The 19,168-nt window shown below is 43.9% G+C and overlaps 1 protein-coding gene across 2 annotated transcripts in view; it reads left to right on the forward strand.

Moving 5' to 3' along the window:
- MAP3K15 (mitogen-activated protein kinase kinase kinase 15) overlaps nucleotides 1–19,168 on the forward strand; it is a 149,306-nt gene that overhangs the window by 70,745 nt on the left and 59,393 nt on the right. For both annotated transcript variants that reach the window (XM_064364478.1, XM_012434070.3), the window contains exons 7-9: nucleotides 8,601–8,771; nucleotides 14,156–14,268; nucleotides 14,824–14,983. In XM_064364478.1, the coding sequence (XP_064220548.1) occupies nucleotides 8,601–8,771; nucleotides 14,156–14,268; nucleotides 14,824–14,983 (444 nt within the window). The remainder of the gene's footprint in view (nucleotides 1–8,600; nucleotides 8,772–14,155; nucleotides 14,269–14,823; nucleotides 14,984–19,168) is intronic.

The following is a 19,168-nucleotide window of genomic DNA, read 5'->3' on the forward strand; positions in this document are numbered from 1 at the left end:
AGTTGTGTGCCAGCCCAGTGGGAGCTGGGTCTAACAAAGAGATGTGGCTGTTGCTGCAGTGACCATGCACACCAAGAAAAATAGGGAGAAACTGCACTGCCTTCTTCCTCCTTCCCATCCTCCAGGGCCCCACCCGCTGCCTCCAGTGCCTCCCACCGGTTGCTGTCAGCTGAGCACAGCAGCCTAGAGGAGTCAGCTGCCCTGTAACACACAGCAGGGCCACAGAAAGACCAAGAATGCATTTTAAGGCAGACACCAGTGATTGCCCAGTAGGACACTATCAGAATTACTGCCCAGTTTCTAGTATTTTTAAGTGGACTTTATTAAGGTATAACTTACATACAATAGGCCAGACATGGTGGCTCACGCCTGTAATCCCAGTACTTCAGGAAGCCAAGGTGGAAGGATCACTTGAGGCCAGGAGTTCGAGGCTAGCCTGGGTAACACAGCGAGACCTTGTCTATTAAAAAAATTAAAAGAAAAAAATTAGCTTGCTGTGGTGGTGTATGCCTGTAGTTCCAGCTACTTGGGAGGCTGAGATAGGAGGATTGCTTGAGCCTGGGAGTTCAAGGCTGTAGTGAGCTGTGATCATGCCATAGTACTCCAGCCTGGGTGACAGGGTAAGATCCTGTCTCAAAAAACTACTATACGATAAATTAAAATTTTAAGTGCACAATTTGATGAGTTTGGTCAAATAAACACACCCATGAAACTACTACCACAATCAAGATACAGAATATCATATCCCTGTGTTAGGCTGTTCTCATATTGCTATAAAGAAATACCAGAGACTGGGTGATGTATTAGAAAAAGAGGTTTAATTGGCTCCCAGTTCTGCAGACTGTACAAGCCTGGCACTGGTGTTGGCTCAGCTTCTGGGGAGGCCTTGGGTAGGTTTTATCCATGGGGGAAGGTGAAGAAAGAACAGGCAGCTCAGATGCTGAGAGAAGGAGCAAGAGGGAGAGTGAGGGCAGGTGTCACACACTTTTTTTTTTTTGAGGCAGAGTCTCCTCTGTCGCCCAGGCTGGAATGCAGTGGCGCAATCTCGGCTAACTGCAACCTTCACCTTCTGGGTTTGAGCAATTCTTCTGCCTCAGCCTCCTGCCTAGCACCTGCCACCACACCCGGCTATTTTTTGTATCTTTGTAGAGACAGGTTTTATCTTGTTGGTCAGGCTAGTCTCAAACTTCTGACCTCAAGTGATCTGCCCACCTCGGCCTCCCAGAGTACTGGGATTACAGGTGTGAGCCACCACACTTGGCCTCAGTGTGATTTTTATATTTGTTTGGGTTTTTATTGTCACTACAGGAGTGAAGGCCTTTCACATTCTTCTACATCTTAATTGGAAGCAGAAGTCTCTTGTAAGGTTTTTGACTGGTGACCCAATACAAAGTGCACTGTAGAAAGGACACTGGTCTAATGAGACCTTTTGTGTGTTAAAGCTCAGGGCTGGCTTAAAAGAAGGATTTATTGGGATTCTATCTGTCTCTTGTCCTGTGAATTTCCCCTGGTTGATAGACACACAGTATAGAAAAGAGGGCCAGGCAGACGGGATGCTTGGTGGCAAGTCAGTGCTCTGGCGGATCCATAGCTCATGGCAATGCTTTGAGGTAAGCAAAGTCAGACACTTCAGATGAAGCACTGGGGCACAGAAGGGCTGAATGCCTGGCTCAAAATTCAGATGGCTAGTAAATGGTGCGAAAATAACCAGAATCTAGCTCCATATGATTCCCAGTTCAGTGTTCTGTTTTTATTCTGTGCATTTGATTGCATAAGTAATAGATGAAGCCAGGTCTGTTGGCTCATGCCTGCAATCTCAGGACTTTGGGAGGCCGAGGCAAGAGGATCACTTTAGCCTACGAGTTCAAGGCAAGCCTGGGCCACATAGCGAGACCCTGTCTCTACCCACCCCTCTTGACCAAAAAAAAAAAAGCTGGGTGTGGTGGTGCATGCCTGTATTCCCAGCACTCTGAGACAGGAGTTTCGCTTGAGCCCCAGAGCTTGAGGCTGCAGTGAGCCGTGATCACACCACTGCATTCCAGCCTGGGCAACAGAGCAAGACCCTATCTCAAAAAGCAAAAACAAAAGAATAATAGATGAATATATTTGTATATTACTGTGAAAAACTGAAAAACAACCCATCTAAAGCAGTTACCCTTCTGAACTCTAATCTGTTATCCCATCCATATTCCAGAAGTAACCTCTCTTGTCAGTTTGGTGTATATCCTTGGAGACAATTTTCTATGCACTTACATATTGTGAAAACGTCATACTGCAGAGTTTTTAAGCTATAGGACCACACAGGAGGTATTCTGTTGTGTTTTTTCACTTAGTAATCAATGCTTAGAGATCTTTCCATGCCACTACACTAACCCTGCTCAGTTAGTCATTCATTTAACGACACTTATTGATCACCTACTTTGAGCCAGATCCAGTTCTAAGCACTGGGGCACAGTAGTTAACAAACCAGACACAAAAGTCTCCACCCTCTTGGAGCTTGCATTCTAAAATGAGGAGATAGAATTATTAAAAAAACAACCTGGCCCGGCACAGTGGCTCACGCCTGTAATCCCAGCACTTTGGGAGGCCGAGGTGGTTGGATCACAAGGTCAAGAGATCGAGAGCATCCTGGCCAACATGGTGAAACCCTGTGTCTACTAAAAAATACAAAAATTAGCTGGGCGTCATGGCGCGTGCCTGTAGTCCCAGCTACTCAGGAGTCTGAGGCAGGAGAATCGCTTGAACCCAGGAGGCAGAGGTTGCAGTGAGCCGAGATCGTGCCACTGCACTTGGGCCTGGTGACAGAGTGAGACTCTATCTCAAAAAAACAAAAAACAACTAAATTTATTAAAACAGTTTAGGATGATGGGGGGCCAGTAAGTAGGGTGGGAAGATTGCAATTCTAAGTTGAGTGCTGAGAGAAGACCACACCTACTAGAAAGTGACTAGAAAAGATCAGAAAGAGGCAAGGGAACATACCATGTGATATGTGGGGGAAGATCATTTCAGGTAGAGGGATCAGCATGCGGAACAGCAAGGAAGCTTGTGTAGCCGGAGGATAGCAGGTGATGGGGGTGGGGGCAAGAGTGGTAAGAGATGAGGTTGGAGAAATAACTAGGAATATATCTTGTAGATCCTAACAGGCCATTTAAAGAAAATTGGTGTTTGCTCTAAGATGGGAGCCACTGGTGAGTTTTGAGTAGAAGGATGACATGATCTGCCTTACAGTGTAGAGGATCACTATGACTTCTGTGTTGAGATTAGATTGTAGAGAGGCAAGGGTGGAAGCAGGAAATGATGTGGCTTAGACCAGAGTGGTAAAGGTGGGCCTCATGAGAAATGGGTCAATTTCATATATAGTTTGAAATAAAAGCCAATGGAATCTACTGGTACAATGAAGGATGTTAGAGGAACCAAACATGACTGCAAAGTTTTTGGCCTGAATAGGAGGAAGAATGGATTGGCCATTTAACAAGAAGGGGAAGACTGTAGAACCGGCTTGGTGGGACAATCAAGAGTTTGACTTGGGGCTGGGCACGGTGGTGCACGTCTGTAATCCCAGCACTTTAGGAGGCCAAAGTGGGCAGATCACTTGAGGCCAGGAGTTCAAGACCAGCCTGGTCATCGTGGCTAAACCCTGTCTCTACTACAAATGCAAAAATTAGCTGAGCATGGTGGTGCATGCCTGTAATCCCAGCTACTTGGGAGGCTGAGGCATGAGAATCGCTTCAATCCATGAGTTAGAGGTTGCAGTGAGCTGAGAATGCACCACTGCACTCCAGCCTGGGCGACAGAGTGAGACTGTCTCAGGGGAAAAAAAAAAAGTTTGATTTGGGACACGTTAAGTTTGAGGTATTAAAATGCAAATGAGATGCTGAGAAGACAGTTGGATATGTGAGTGTGGAGTTTAGGGGAGAGGCCTGGGCTGGAGATAGAAATTTGGAAGTCATCAGAATATGGATGGTTTGAAAAGTTATGGCAATGGATGATATCAAGGGATCTAGGGTAGTTACCAAGAAAGATGAAATGCCCAAGGGTAGTGCCAAGTGACACTCCAATGTGAAAAAATCAGAGAGAAGGACTAAAGTAGGAGAAAATCAGGCAAGTGTGGTGTCCAGCAAATCAAATGACAAAAGTAGTCCAGGGAGGAAGGAGTGCATGGTTGTGAAATGCACATGTATGTGAAATAGGACAAGGAGCGAGAAGGGAGCGGTGGATTTAGCAATGATGCCAACCCACTGACTTAGAAAGTCCAGCGTGAAAAGCACTGATGTCTGGGTCTCATCTCCAGAGATTCAGATTTAAGCTCCCAGGTGATTCTATTTTTGTTTTGTTTTGTTTTGTTTTGAGACAGAGTCTCACTCTGTCACCCAGGCTGGAGTGCAAGGGCACTATCTTGGCTCACTGCAACCTTCACATCCCGGGTTCAAGTGATTCTCCTGCCTCAGCCTCCTGAGTAGCTGGGACTATAGGCACCTGTCACCACGCTCAACTAATTTTCGAATTTTTTTTTTGGTGGAGATGGGGTTTCACCATGTTGGCCAGGCTGGTCTCGAACTCCTGACCTCAGGTGATCTGCCCGCATTGGCCTCCCAGAGTGCTGGGATTATAGGCGTGAGCCGCCACGCCCAGCCTCCCAGGTGATTCTGATATGTAGCCAAGGTTCAGACCCACTGTCAAAGTTTCCTTCTCTTAATTGTGAAATGGCCTTAATTGTCAGAAACAGATGTTGCTGACCGATTCAACATAGGAGTTTTTATCTGTAGGCTTGTTCTTGGATACCTTGGGATCTGAAAATGATAAGCAGATCTAAAAGCTGATTATTAACCACTAAAGGGATTAGCTATTTAACACCTGTCTTAAAATGGCTTTTAAGCTGAAAATCTCTTTGCTTATAATTTTTTCAAATGTTTGATTTTTGTTTTGTTTATACTCAAAAGACCTTTTGTTTCGAGTAACAAGGGTAAATTTCAAGTTAATGAGAAAATTCAAGAAAAATCTTGATGTAACTGGTCCAAAAAACTAAAATCCAAACAAACCTGAACTCATATCAATAATTAAGCATTAGCTTGGGCAACATGGTGAAAGCCCGTCTCTACAAAAAATACGTGAATTAGCCGAGCATGGTAGTACGTGCCTGTAGTCACAGCTACTTGGGAGGCTGGGGTGGGTGGGGTGGACCTGGGAGGTCGAGGCTGTAGTGAGCTGAAATCATACCACTGAACTCCAGCCTGGGCAACAAAGCCCTATCTCAAAAAAAAAAAAAAAAGAAAGAAAGAAAGAAAAGGCATTTCAGTGAGTTTATTGAGTTTAGTACATTCTTTTCAGAATCATGAATATTTTACATCTCCAAAGTTGGCTAATTACAGATGTAGAAATGTGCCTCATTAAAGTTTCAATCTTTTTCGTATTCTTGCCACAGACATTAGAAATTATGTAAATGCTCTATAAATTTGAGTTGGTGTCTGTTGGCTCTTAAAAATTAAAGAATATTATATGATGGCTGTGCAACAAGAGATCTGGTTTGCAGGTTAGTTCAGTTGGATTCTATATGACAAAAAGAGGAACGATCAAATACGTTAGAACAGGATCAAGGTAGAAAATGGGAAAAGTCCGAGTCAAAATGCAGGCTTAATTATTACAGGTTTCCAGAAGGTCGCCAAGTGTCTAGATTAGCCGTTTTCAAACCAGGTTGGGTTCCACAAGAGAATTAAGCCCTAATGCCTGCTGGCATCCATTGTATGAAATGATTGAATTTCTCTTCTGCATCCAGTGAGGCTGGCTACATACCATCCTTGGGAGCACTGAAAACATAGTCACTCAAATAATCAAATAATTTTTTCCAGAGGTTAATCCTGTCATGGAACCCCAGTTGAGAAAGACTGGCTGTTTTAGGTACTAATTTGACATCTTGAATGTTGAAGTAGTTTTTGAGATGCATGTCCTCAGGAAAGAAAACACAAAAGGAGCCTGTTGTGGCCAGGCATGGCGGCTCACGCCTACGATCCCAGCACTTTGGGAGGCAGGCGGATCACCTGAGGTTGCGAGTTTGAGACCAGCCTGGCCAACATGGTGAAACCCTGTTTCTCCAAAAAAAAAAAAAAAAAAAAAAAAAATTCAAAAATTAGCCAAGTGTGGTGGCAGGCATCTGCAATCCCAGCTACTCGGGAGGCTGAGGTGGGAGAATTGCTTGAACCTGGGAGGCGGAGGTTGCAGTGAGCTGAGATCGTGCCACTGCACTCCAGGCTGGGTAACAGAGTAAGACTCCATCTCCAAAAATAAAAACAGCCTATTGTAAAATCACCAAAAAATTAAAAAGAATAATTTATTTATTAGAATAGTTATTAATAAAATATACCTAGGACCACCTTGTATAAATCCCAGCAGTGATTTTCTGAACATTTTAATATGTATCCTTACAGACTTTTGTCTGTGTGCATAAACATATGTGAATACTGTTTATTTCAAAGAATGTAGTCATGCTTTTCACTTAGTTCAGCAGGTTTTTTCCATGAAATGTTACTATTACGGATGTTCCTCTGTGTAATTACATGTGGATCTGCCCCTTTATAATGATTACATTATTCTGTAGTCTGGTTGTTGCAAAATATATTTTGCTGTTCTTCCATTAATGGACATCTGAGTCATCTCCAGTTCCTTAACTATTACAGGCAGTGCCATAATAAACATCTTTGTTCAAAAAATTCTTGAGAAAAGAGAAAAGATGTACATATTATAGATTCTAGAAGTGTAATCGTTGGGTTGGGATGGATACCTTTTATGTTTTTGTTTTTATTATGTAAAATCACAAATATATTTAAAAGTAGGGACTAGTGTAATTGTTTAGGCAAGTTTCTTCCGAGGAACAAACCAATAGGATGTATAGCGATCTAGAGGAAGAGATGGATTATGAGAATTGGCTCAGGTGATTCTAGAGGCTGGCAAGTGCCATGCAAGCTGGAGAACCAGGAATGCTTGTGGTATGATTTGGTCTGAGTCCGAAGGCCTGAGAACCAGGGATGCTGCTGGGGTAAGTCCTGAAGTCTGAAGGCCCAAAAGCCAGAAATGCCGATGTCCAAGGCCAGGAGATGATGAATTTCTCAGTTCAAAGAAAGAAAGAAAATGCGCTCTTCCTTGACCTTTCTTTCTGTTCTCTTGGTACCCTCAGTGGATTGTATGATGCCACCTACATTGGTGAGGGTGGTGAGGGTGGTCTTCTTTACTCAGACTGTTGATTCAGATGCTAATCTCATCCAGAAACCCCCTCATAGACACACCCAGAAATAATGTTTTACTAGCTGTCTGGCCTTCCTTAGCCCAGTCAAGCTGAAACATAAAATTAACCATCACAATAATAAACCCCCGTCTACCCCGTATCCACTTCGATAATTATCATTGTATGGCCAATTTTGTTTCCCCTTTGCCCCTACCCAGTGCTGGACTTATTATGAAGACATACCATTTTATCCCCAGATATTTCAGTGTGTATCTTTAAAAGTTAAGGACACTTATAAAACATAGTCATGATTACATTATAATACCTAAAAATGAATAGTTTTCAGGTTTTACATTATACTGAAAAATTAACGATTTCTCAGTATCAGGACTCAACTTTTCCCAATTGTCTCTCTCTCTCTCTCTTTTTTTTTTTTTTTTTTTTGAGACGAGGTCTCACTCTGTTGCCCAGGCTGGAGTGCAGTGGCATGATCTCGGCTCACTGCAACCTCCACCTCCTGGGCTCAAGTGATTCTCCTGCCTCAGCCTCCCTAGTATGTGGGACCATAGGTGTATGACACCACGCCTGGCTAATTTTTGTATTTTTGTAAAGACAGGGTTTTACCATGTTGGCCAGGCTGGTCTGGAACTCCTGACCTAAAGTGATCTACCTGCCTTGACCTCCCAAAGTGCTGAGATTACAGGCGTGAGCCACTGCACCCAGCCTCATATTTTTTTTGGTGGGTTTGTTTGAATCACAATCCAGACAAAGTCTGTACGTTGCATTTAGTTGACATGACTCTTAAGTCTTATTATATAGGCTTCCCCTTTGCTTATTTTTTCATTTCCTTATGATTTACTTGTTGAGGTAGGATCAAGTAGGGACTGAGTATAATTGATAAGATTTACTGGTGTGGATCTTAAGAAGTGACTACATTGGAAAATGAAAAATATCATTTAGAATTAATTTTTCTGCTAAAGTACAGCATCCTTGCACCTAGTCTTTCAGCAGAATGAATGCATATATATTCTGCTTTCTTTTTTTTTTTAAACGGGGTTTCACTCTGTTGCCCAGACTGGAGTGCAATGGCACCATCTTGGCTCACTGCAACCTCTACCTCCTAGGCTCAAGCAAGTCTCCTGCCTCAGCCTCCCAAGTAGCTGGAATTACAGGCGCACACCACTACCACCCGGCTAATTTTATATTTTTAGTAGAGACGGGGTTTCACCATGTTGGCCAGGCTGGTCTCGAACTCCTGACGTCAAATGATCCACCCGCCTCAGCCTCCCAAAGTGCTGAGATTACAGGTGTGAGCCACTGCACCCGGCCACTATTTCAGTGTTTTGATTCAGACATATGTGACCTTATAACATCTGTCTTTCAGGAGAAACAGCACAGGTGACCGTGAGAAGGCTCTGCAGATCATGCTCCAGGTTCTGCAGAGCTGTGATCACCCAGGCCCTGACATGTTCTGCCTGTGTGGGAGGATCTACAAGGACATCTTCTTGGATTCAGACTGCAAAGATGCCACCAGCCGAGACAGCGCCATTGAGTGGTAAACCCGCAGCCCGAGTTACCAGCACATGCATCTGTTCAAGAAACAGAATCGCATAGGCTAAGCATGTGCATCTCTTCCCTATGTACATGTCTGTCTGCTAGCAGTGAGCATACATTTGTAGTAAATGTGGTCTGGAAATTTCCAGATTCTCTTTTTTGAGAGAAAACTATGAGAAACAGGGTTTCTACTGGTCACACTCTTCCCACAAGTACACTTGTTTATGGGCCAAGAAAGAGGCCCAGCACACTCCTTCTCAGCTCCTACTTCCAGAACCTTGTCCACCACCACCAGGGCATCATCTTCCCAGTGATCTGTTCATTCATTTGATTATTCATTCATTTATTTAACCATGTTCAGTGATGGCTTACTGTGTGCCAGAAACTTTTCTAGGTAGTGGGGATACAGACACAACAGACATGAATCTGCCCTTGGGGGCCTCACATTGCTGGTGAGTGAAGTCAAAGAAAGTGACACATGTAGGATGTCATGTGAGGGCTATGGGGAAAGGTTAGGCAGGGAAGGGGATAAAGGAGGGCTCAGAGGGGTAGTCTGCAATTTTAAATAGGGTGGTCAGTGAAGGTGTCTAAAGATACCAAAGTGATAAGGGAGTGAGCTTCACAGGTAATTGGAGAAGGTGTTCTTGGCAGAGGGAACAGCAAGAGCAGAGACTCTGAGGATGAAGCATGCCAGGCACACTCTAGGATGGTGAGCAGTAAGCGAAGGGCGGGTGGAGAGCAACATGAAATGGGAAGGGGGCATGACCTTCTTGCTCTGAGTGAGAAGGCACATCAAATGGAGGGTTCTGAGCAGAGGAGTGACAAGATTGGACGTGCATTTCAACAGGAGTACTCACTGTTAGGCAAAGAATATATTTTAGGGGGTGTATCAGCTATCACTTGCTGCATAACAAATAACTCCAAAACTTAGCAGCTTTGAACAGCAATGATTTATGATTTTTCATGGTTCTGTGGCTTTGCCAGGCAGTTCTTCTGCTGGTTTCACCTGGACTCACTTCTAAAATTGAAGTCAGCTGTAGGGTCAGGTATGGCTGGAAGATCCAAATGACCCCATACACGTTTGGCAGCTAGTGTTGGCTACTGATAATGTGCCTCAGTTCTCCCTCATGTGATTCTAATCCTGGTAGACCAGCTTTCTTATGTGGTATGCAGAACTCTCTGAGTGAGTGAGCAAGGGAGCTGCAAAGCCTTTGGAGGCTTAGGCTCAGGAACTCACACCTGGTTACTGTTGCCACATGCTATTGGTCAAAGCAAATCACATGGCTTGCCCAAGTTCAAAAGGGGAGAAATATGCCTCACCTCCAGATAGGAGGAATAGCAGTTACATTGCAAAGGTGCATACATATTGCAGTGGGAGGAATTTGTGGCCATAAACAGTTTATCACAGGGACAAGGACAGAAGCAGGGAACGGTTAGGAGAATCTAGCAGTAATTCAGGGGAGAGCTGGTGGTGGCTTGAGTCCAGGTGGTGGGGACAAAAGCGTTGAGAAGTTGGATGCAGGGTATATTCTGAAGGTGGAACCCACAGGCTCAAGTCGTTCATTTCCATCAGAAGAGCTCTTGTGTTGAGGTTCTGCTTTCATTCAGTTCTAACTGCTCCTTCTCTCTCTCTCTCTTCCTTTCATACACACAGGAGGCTCTGTCCTCCCCACCTTCTCTCCATCCACACTTACTTCTCTGGCAATCCCAGCCACTCTCACACCTAGGGACCCTTAGCTGGAGCTCTCCAGCCCAGCCTCCTAAGTGATGGCCTTACATCTCCCCCCTTTGCCCACCTGTTCTACCTCAAGATGATGCTGGTATTTCAGACTCAACATTTTGAAGGCTGAAGTCATTTCCTCTTCTCCACAACGTATGGCTTCCAATGTCTTGCCTTCTTCCTACTATTCTCTACCCTCCTAGCTGTAAACTTTCAGTCAGTGTTCTATTCCTTTCACTTAATTACCTCCCCGTCCAGTCGGGCCCCATTTCCAGCCCTTCTGCGAGGTTTCTTTCACTGCTTGCCAACCCTTTCCCCAGTCAGTGCATTTTTTTTTTTTTTTCACTTTCTTGCCAGGAATGTTCTAACAGTACCCAAGTAGACTCCCTGCTTGCTGTCTGGTCAGTCTCTCCTTCACAGATTTGCAGCTTACTCTTCCTAAAGCTCAAAAACCGACCATGGCTCCCTGCTCCCTATTATATAAAAATTCAGACTCTCAGATCACCATTCTACGTGTCCTGAACACTTTCTCCAATCTGCCTCTAGCCCCGTTTCTCACTATCTGGTGTGTGTCCAACTAAACTGAAGTTCCTAAGGAGTTTTCCAAACTCCTGTCTCTGTTGCTGCTGTTTTCTATGCTAGGGGTTCTCTTTCCAAATCACTGCTGTTTCATTTCTCCCTCCCTCCCTCTCTCTCTCTCTCTCTCTCTCTCTCTCTCTCTCTCTCTCTCTCTCTCTCACTCTCTCACTTACTCACTCTCAGACGGAGTCTCTCTCTGTCATTAGGCTGGAGTACAGTGGCACAATCTCAGCTCAGTGCAAGTTCCACCTCCCTGGTTCAAGCAATTGCTCTGCCTCAGCCTCCTGAGTAGCTGGGATTACGGGTGCATGCCACCATGCCTGGCTAATTTTTTTGTATTTTTAGTAGAGATGGGGTTTCACCATGTTGGCCAGACTGGTCTTGAACTCCTGACCTCAGGCAATCTGCCCACCTTAGCCTCCCAAAATGCTGGAATTACAGGCGTGAGCCACCGCGCCCAGCCTCATTTCTCTTTATCTGTATGCCATGTCTCAAGTCTCGAGGTGAAATGACCCTATATATCTTCTGTGAGTTCCCATAGACTTGGATTTGTGTGATTTTAAGATACTTACCACATTCTTGCTTCTATTGTCACTAATTATGTTTAGCTCTTATTCCCTTTCACCAGAGTGTAAGTTCTTGGAACATAATGACCTTATTTTCTTTTTTTAAATTCCCGGTACTTCCTAATGCACTGTGTGGTTGAGAGGAGTCACTCAGGGTAATGAAGGGAAGTTAATGTTTGGTAAAGCCAAAACAGAAAGCTCTGTTCCCACGATAGTGGTTGGGAATTCAACCCCCAGGTCAAAAAATCACTGCCTTTGGCTCCTTTGAGTAAGTCCTAGGAGTTTTTCTCCACCACCTTCAGAAGGAAGCGGCGGTAGGTGCAGGAGCAAATGAAGCTTCGTCTTCTGCTCAGGGTGTGGTGGCTGCAGCTAAGATCTATCTTGGGTATCATCTAACCCAGACCCTCCAGTGCAGACGTGGAGCGTATGGCTTGAGGAGGTGGGGGCTGGTCCACGATCACAGGGCTGGTTAGTGGCGAATCTGGGACTACAGTCCTGCCTGGACTTCAGATCTTCTCTGTCCCTAAGTTGGACCTGTTTGACTTCTGAGAAGCCACCCTCTCTGCCCTCTTCTCGATATAACTTTTCATAGTAAAATAAAATAAAACAGTCAAATCCAGAAGGATGTAGAATTTAAAATTCCCAAAACATACAGGAAAAAAAAAGGTTAAATTTTGTTGACTAAGGTAGGAAGGATTTTCTCAGTGTCCTCTGGTCAGTCTGAGGGTATTTGTATTATGCCTCAGAATTGATAAAGCCACATATATATTTTTTTGAGATGGAGTCTTGCTCTGTCACCCAGCTGGAGTGCAGGAGTGCAATCTCAGCTCACTGCAACGTCTGCCGCCCGGGTTCAAGCAATTCCCCTGCCCCAGCCTCCTGAGTAGTTGGGACTATAGACGCCCGCCACCACGCCCAGCTAATTTTTTGTATTTTAGTAGAGACAGGGTTTCACCATGTTGGCCAGGATGGTCTTGATCTCCTGACCTCGTGATTCGCCCGCTTCGGCCTCCCAACGTGCTGGGATTACAGGCATGAGCCACCGTGCCCGGCCGATAAAGCCATATTTTAACTGACTTCAGTGATAACTTCTCCTTTCAAGAATTAATATTTTGTGGTTGTTGAATTCTCTTGCCGTCACAGAGTGTCAAAATTACTACTAGGAAGTCTTTGGTATAAACTGTGCCACTTAAAGACATTTGTGTCATTACTTCATTATTTTCTTTTTTCTTGCCTATAATTTTCATACTTGTTCATAGAACAGAAATAAACCTTTTATGTAGAAAAGAATAAAGAGAGTGAAAATGGCACTGTTAATCTTTTGGTATAAAAATAGGATTCCCAATTTTGTATCCTGTTCCTTATCCGGATATAGTAGATCCCTGTCACTGGCCTCACTTTGTGCCACTGCTTCTGTAGTTATTTGGGATCCAGGATTTTGGCAATACTGCTTCATGCATGAAAAAACAACTCTATATTGTTCAAAGCAAACAAACAACTTGCAGAGAAATGGCCTACCATTGATGCTGTTTCGATGTAATAAAAAATACTCAATGCATAATTGGAATCCAACTTTAGAAACAAGGTTTAGGTGGGCACAGTGGCTCATGACTGTAATCCCAGCTACTTGGGAGGCCGAGGTGGGAGGATCACTTGAGCCCAGGGCTTCAAGGCTGTAGCTAGGATCATGCCACTGCATTCCAGCCTGGGTGGCAGAGTGAGACCCTGTCTCTAAAAAAATGAAAAAAAAATTAATTGGGCCTGATGGCACATACCTGTAGTCCTAGTTGCTTGGAAGGCTGAGGTGGAAGGATCGCTTAGGTCCAGGAGTTCAAGGCTGCAGTGAGCTATGATTATTATACCAGTGCACTTCAGACATCAAATCATGGTTATCTTTTGGGAGTAGGATTAGAATTGATTTTAAATTTCGTGTATGTCATGATGATTTCCCTATTTTATATAATCATTGAGGCTTTTATGATAAACATCTTATGAACAAAAACAATTAAAACTCCCTAGTGTAAGTTACTGTGTTGCTATTATGACTTTTTTTTTGAGACAGAGTCTTGTTCTGTCACCCATGCTGGAGTGCAGTGGCACGATCTTGACTCACTGCAGCTTCTTCCTCCCGGATTCAAGAGATTCTCCTGCCTCTGCCTCCTGAATAGCTAGGATTACAGGCACACACCACCACACCCAGCTAATTTTTGTATTTTTTTTTAATAGAGATGGGGTTTCACCATATTCGCCAGGCTGGTCTTGAACTCGTGGCCTCAAGTGATCCATCTGCCTCGGCCTCCCAAAGTGCTGGGATTACACGCATGAGCCACCATGGCTGGCCTATTATGACGTTTTTAAAGTACTAGAGAGCTGCGTGTGGCTGTTTGTAAAGGTGGTGGGAGGTGAGGGGAATGGGCAACAACAGATTAAAGAAATAAAACTTTTCATTAGAATGTTGGTTTATACCATTATTTACACATTTTCTGTTGTAATAAGACTTTGGTGGTTCTGTGATTATAGGTATCGCAAAGGGTTTGAACTCCAGTCATCTCTCTATTCAGGAATTAACCTTGCAGTTTTGCTGATAGTTGCTGGACAACAATTTGAAACTTCCTTGGAACTAAGGAAAATAGGTAACGCTGTTTATTATTGCAGATGTTATACAAGTTTGGCATTAAAAAAAAAAGTTCAAATAACTACCATTGTATCATTCTATTTCTTTTTTTTTTTTTTTTTTTTTTTTTGAGACAGAGTCTCACTCTGTTGCTCAGGCTGGAGTGTAGTGGCATGATCTTGGCTCACTGCAACCTCCACCTCCCAGGTTCAAGCAATTCTCCTGCCTCAGCCTCCTGAGTAGCTAGGATTACAGGTGCCTGTCACCACACCCAGCCATTTTTTTTTTTTTTTTTTTTTGTATTTTTAGTAGAGATGGGGTTTCACCATGTTGGCCAGGCTGGTCTCAAACTCTTGACCTCAAGTGATCCACCCGCCTCAGCCTCCCAAAGTGCTGGGATTGCAGGCGTGAGCCACCACGCCTGATCTACTAGCATTATATTTCAAAAGGAGCAATCAGTTATTTTTTCCAATAGCAGGCCTGAGACAGCAGCCAAAACAAAATGCCTGCTTATCCTCAATATGACAGAAACTAAGGAATGTTTTTCTGACCATCTAAAATACAAATTCTTAAGGTGTCCGGCTGAACAGTTTGTTGGGAAGAAAAGGGAGCTTGGAGAAAATGAACAATTACTGGGATGTGGGTCAGTTCTTCACCGTCAGCATGCTGGCCAGTGATGTCGGGAAAGCTGTCCAGGCAGCAGAGAGGTTGTTCAAACTGAAACCTCCAGTCTGGTGAGTTGCGTCTGTGTGTTGTCATCATCATCTCAATGTATGACCTTGTTCTTAAATGTCTTCCCCCCAGGGGAAAAACATGGAAATGCAAAAACAGTAATAATCACTATGTTTCTCCTTCTGACTTTTCATTAAAGCAAAGTTAGCACAGACCCAACTGCTCTGAGAATTCCCTTTTATGTGAAGGGAGGGAAAGACAGATCCACACAGAATATATCCCTGCCTGCTCCAAACTCGAGATTAGACCTTATATCCTGTTAATTTCTTCAGGTTGTCTAGGTTCTCAAGAGAAAAACACTCTTGCTTACTAGTATGTATTATGCATTTTGTGAGAAAGCATATAATAAGGTGAAAAAAGGACACCAAGAAAATGTTTATCACAAATGAAAACTGGAACTAAAGGAACAATAATAAGGTATGGTAAATAAAACAGTGGCACAGCAACAGCCTTATACGGCCATTTCAACGTGCAGGAAAGAATACTTGGAGATGTGAAAGTGTGTTTGTAGTTTGTTGTAGAATAAGAACAGCCAGTTCCTGGGTGGGTTTTACTGTATCAGTGGTTCTCAAATTTTATTGTGTGTCAGAATCAACCTATGTTGATTACAACACAGGCTGGGCGTAGTGGCTTATACCTGTAATCCCAGCATTCTGGGAGGCTGAGGTGGGAGGATTGCTTGAGCCCAGTAGCTTGAGACCAGTTTGGGTAACAGAGTGAGACCCTGTCTCTACAACAGCAACAACAACAACAACAAAAATAGCCAGGCATCATGGCGGCGCACCCCTGTGGTTCCAGCTACTCGGGAAGACGTGGGAGTATCGCTTGAGCCCAGGAGGTCAAGTCTGCAGAGAGCTGTGATCGCACCACTGCAATCCAGCCTGGGTGACAGAGTGAGACCCTGTCTCAAAAATAAATAGATGAAATAAAGAAATAAAACACAAATTGCTGGGCTCACTCTCAGGATTTCTGGCTCAGTAGGTCTCGGGTGGAGCCTGAGAATTTGCACTTACAAATTACAAGCTGCTGCTGCTGTTGCTCTGACAACCACACTTTGAGAACCACTGTTCTGTTTGATGCTTGTTTTAATTAAAAGTATATGCTTGGTGTGTGACTCGTAGGGAAAGGCCTGGGAGGGCTGGGCAGAATCGGATTTCCCTGTAGGCACGAAGCTCTGTTAGAACTGTGGTTATCTTACTGATTGCTGTAGTCTCATAATAAATGCTCAATAGATATTTGTATAATCAATAAATGATGAATTATTTTCTTCAGAATATTGACAGTGGTTATCTCAGGGAGATAGCCTTATAAGTAGTTTTTTGTTTTTTGTTTTTTTTTTGAGACAGAGTCTCGCTCTGTCACCAGGTGCCAGGCTGGAGTGCAGTGGCGTGATCTCGGCTCACTGCAACCTCTGCGCCTCCCAGGTTCAAGCAATTCTCCCACCTCAGCCTCCTGAGTAGCTGGGACTGCAGGCACGTGCCACCACACCCAGCTAATTTTTGTATTTTTTAGTAGAGACAGGGTTTCACCATGTTGGCCAGGATGATCTCGATCTCTTGACCTCGTGATCCACCTGCCTCGGCCTCCCACAGTGCTGGGATTACAGACATGAGCCACTGTGCCCAGCCTATACGGAGTTTTTATTCTGTTGTTGTTTTTTTTCACCTTTGTTTTCTGATTTTTCTTAAATGCATATGGATTATTTATATAACTTAAAAAAACATATTTTTAACGATTTGTTTTCATTAGCCATCTCTTACATCCTAGTTCAGCAGGTCAGTCTGGATTACCACGGGTAGGAATCTCTTCAGTCATATCTAGTTTGACCCCATTTCTTCCCAATCTGAGGGAACTTAAATTTGGCACGCAAACCTCTAGAAAGTTATCTGAGGCTGAGGGAACACAGAGCTAGGCTGGGCCTCCAGCCCTCCTGGAGTGGCTGCTGTTTGAAAAGTCCTAATCTTAAAGTGCAGTGCTGGTATCTGGGCCAGATGGAGCCGACTTTAGGGAGTGGAGACCCCAGGGTTGGAGACAATCCCATGACATCAGCACCTCGGCTGACTTATAGGCCTTACAGTGTTAATACCTGTTGTTAGGGGTTCCCGAGACCCTTCTCAGGTTCATGGTTTGCTGTAAGGACTCACAGAACTCGGAAAAGCTGTTATACTCTCAGTTATGGTTTATTACAATGAAAGGATACTGATTAAAGTCAGCAAAGGCAGAAAGGTACATAGGGCAGAGTCCGGGGGAGACCAGGTACAAGCTTCCAGTAGTCCTTTCCCAGTGGAGTCATATGGACAGTGCCTAATTCTCCCAGCAACAACGTGTGACAACATGCGTGAAGTCTTGCCAACCAGTGAAACTCATTGAGCCTTAACGTCCAGGGTTTTTATTGGGGATGGGTCACATGGTCATGGAGTCCTCATGCAGCTGATATGAATACCTTAGCTCCAACCTCTCCAGAGGTCAAACTGATACAATGTTGCCCAGGGCCCCGACTATGAATCATATTGTTAGTTAGCATCAACTATCTGGCGTGGCCCAAGGCCCCAGATAAACAGAGAGGCTCTTAGCTGGCAGTATATCCCAAGGGCTTAGAGGTGATCTCCCAATAGCTAGTCCAGGGCCAGATCTTTCTTTTGAATGTGTAGAGTTTGGACAACCCAGGCCTGCTGAGTACCCAAGCAAGTCGGTTGGAGTCTAGCTGGTCTATCTTCCCAGGAGAACTCCAGCTTTCTTTTCTTTCTTCTTTTTATTTCTTTTTTAAAAACAAAAAAAGTTTATTTACTTTTTATCAAGATGGGGTTTCACCATGTTGGTCAGGCTGGTCTTGAACTCCCAACCTCAGGTGATCCGCCCGTCTTGGCCTCCAAAGTGCTTGGATTACAGGCGTGAGCCACCACGCCCGGCTGAGAGCTCCAGCTTTTGTTCTCAAATGGCAAAATAATACTATAGTGCTTTCAGTGGAACCAATCCATTTAGTACCAAAGAGGATGTGATCACTACTACCTGGCAACTATATTCCAAAAAGTTGAATTTGCCTGAAAAGAGCAAAGGTATGGTCAGAGTCAAGATGTCATAACATCAAAATCTACCTGGTCAGATTCTAATTTTTTTAAAAAATGAAAGACAGTGAGTTTGACTAGTGATTGCCGGGAGTTAGGGAGGGGGGTTGCATGGGAGGGAAGTAGGCGTGACTATGGGAAGGCAACGCGGGGGTCCCTGTGGGGATATGGAACTTCCTCTCTCTTGTCTTGTATCAGTGACAACATCTGGTTGTGATATTGTACTATAGTTTTCCAAGATGTTACCGTTGGAGTAAACCTGTCAAAGATACATGGGTTCTCTCTATATTATTTCTTAGAACTTCATGTAAATCTAAAATTATCTGAAAATAACATGTTTAATTAAAAAGATAATGAGATTGAAATTTTGTCATTTTGTAATAGCTTTGATCTTTGAACTACAGCTGACCCTTGAACAATGTGGGGGTTAGGGGCTTAGTTGAAAATTCACCGAAAGCTTAACTACTAATAGCCTATAGCCTACTGTTGACCGGAAGCCTGACTAATAACGTAAACCATATTTTATATTTTATATTTTGCGAAAAGTGCAGGGTTTTCACAACCGCTGACATGGTGCATGGATTTCATTTTTTATTTTTCCAACGATTTTTACACTGGATTCATTTATGTTGAAATGGCAGCAGCCGTAACTGCAGAACTTAATCTGCAGTATCAAGCAATTCAACTTTTTCTAGTAATGTCCTGACTTTTCTCTGCTTCTTGGGAGTGTTTCCAGTATCACTAGTGGCACTCTTTATGCGTCCTATGGTATTATTATTCAAGGTTTATGGTATTGCACTAAATACAATGAAGAATGCTCGAGAACCATGAGTGATCACATTTTACTGTGATCTGCAGTTTACTGGAGAGGTGAACTGCTCATGCAAAAGTGATCAGTTTCACACAGTGGAGTTTTTTGTTTTTGTTTTTGTGATTTAGACGGAGCCTTGCTCTGTCGCCCAGGCTGGAGTGCAGTGGGGCAATCTCAGCTCACTGCAACCTCTGCCTCTCAGCTTCAAGCAATCCTCCTGCCTCAGCCTCCCAAGTTGAGACTGTAGATGCCTGCCACTGCATCCAGCTAATTTGTGTACTTTTGGTAGAGACAGGGTTTTGCCTTGTTGG

Source organism: Aotus nancymaae, unplaced genomic scaffold (genome assembly GCF_030222135.1).
Source record: "Aotus nancymaae isolate 86718 unplaced genomic scaffold, 86718_ANA_hifiasm-v0.15.2.pri h1tg000058l, whole genome shotgun sequence".
NCBI lineage: Eukaryota > Metazoa > Chordata > Mammalia > Primates > Aotidae > Aotus > Aotus nancymaae.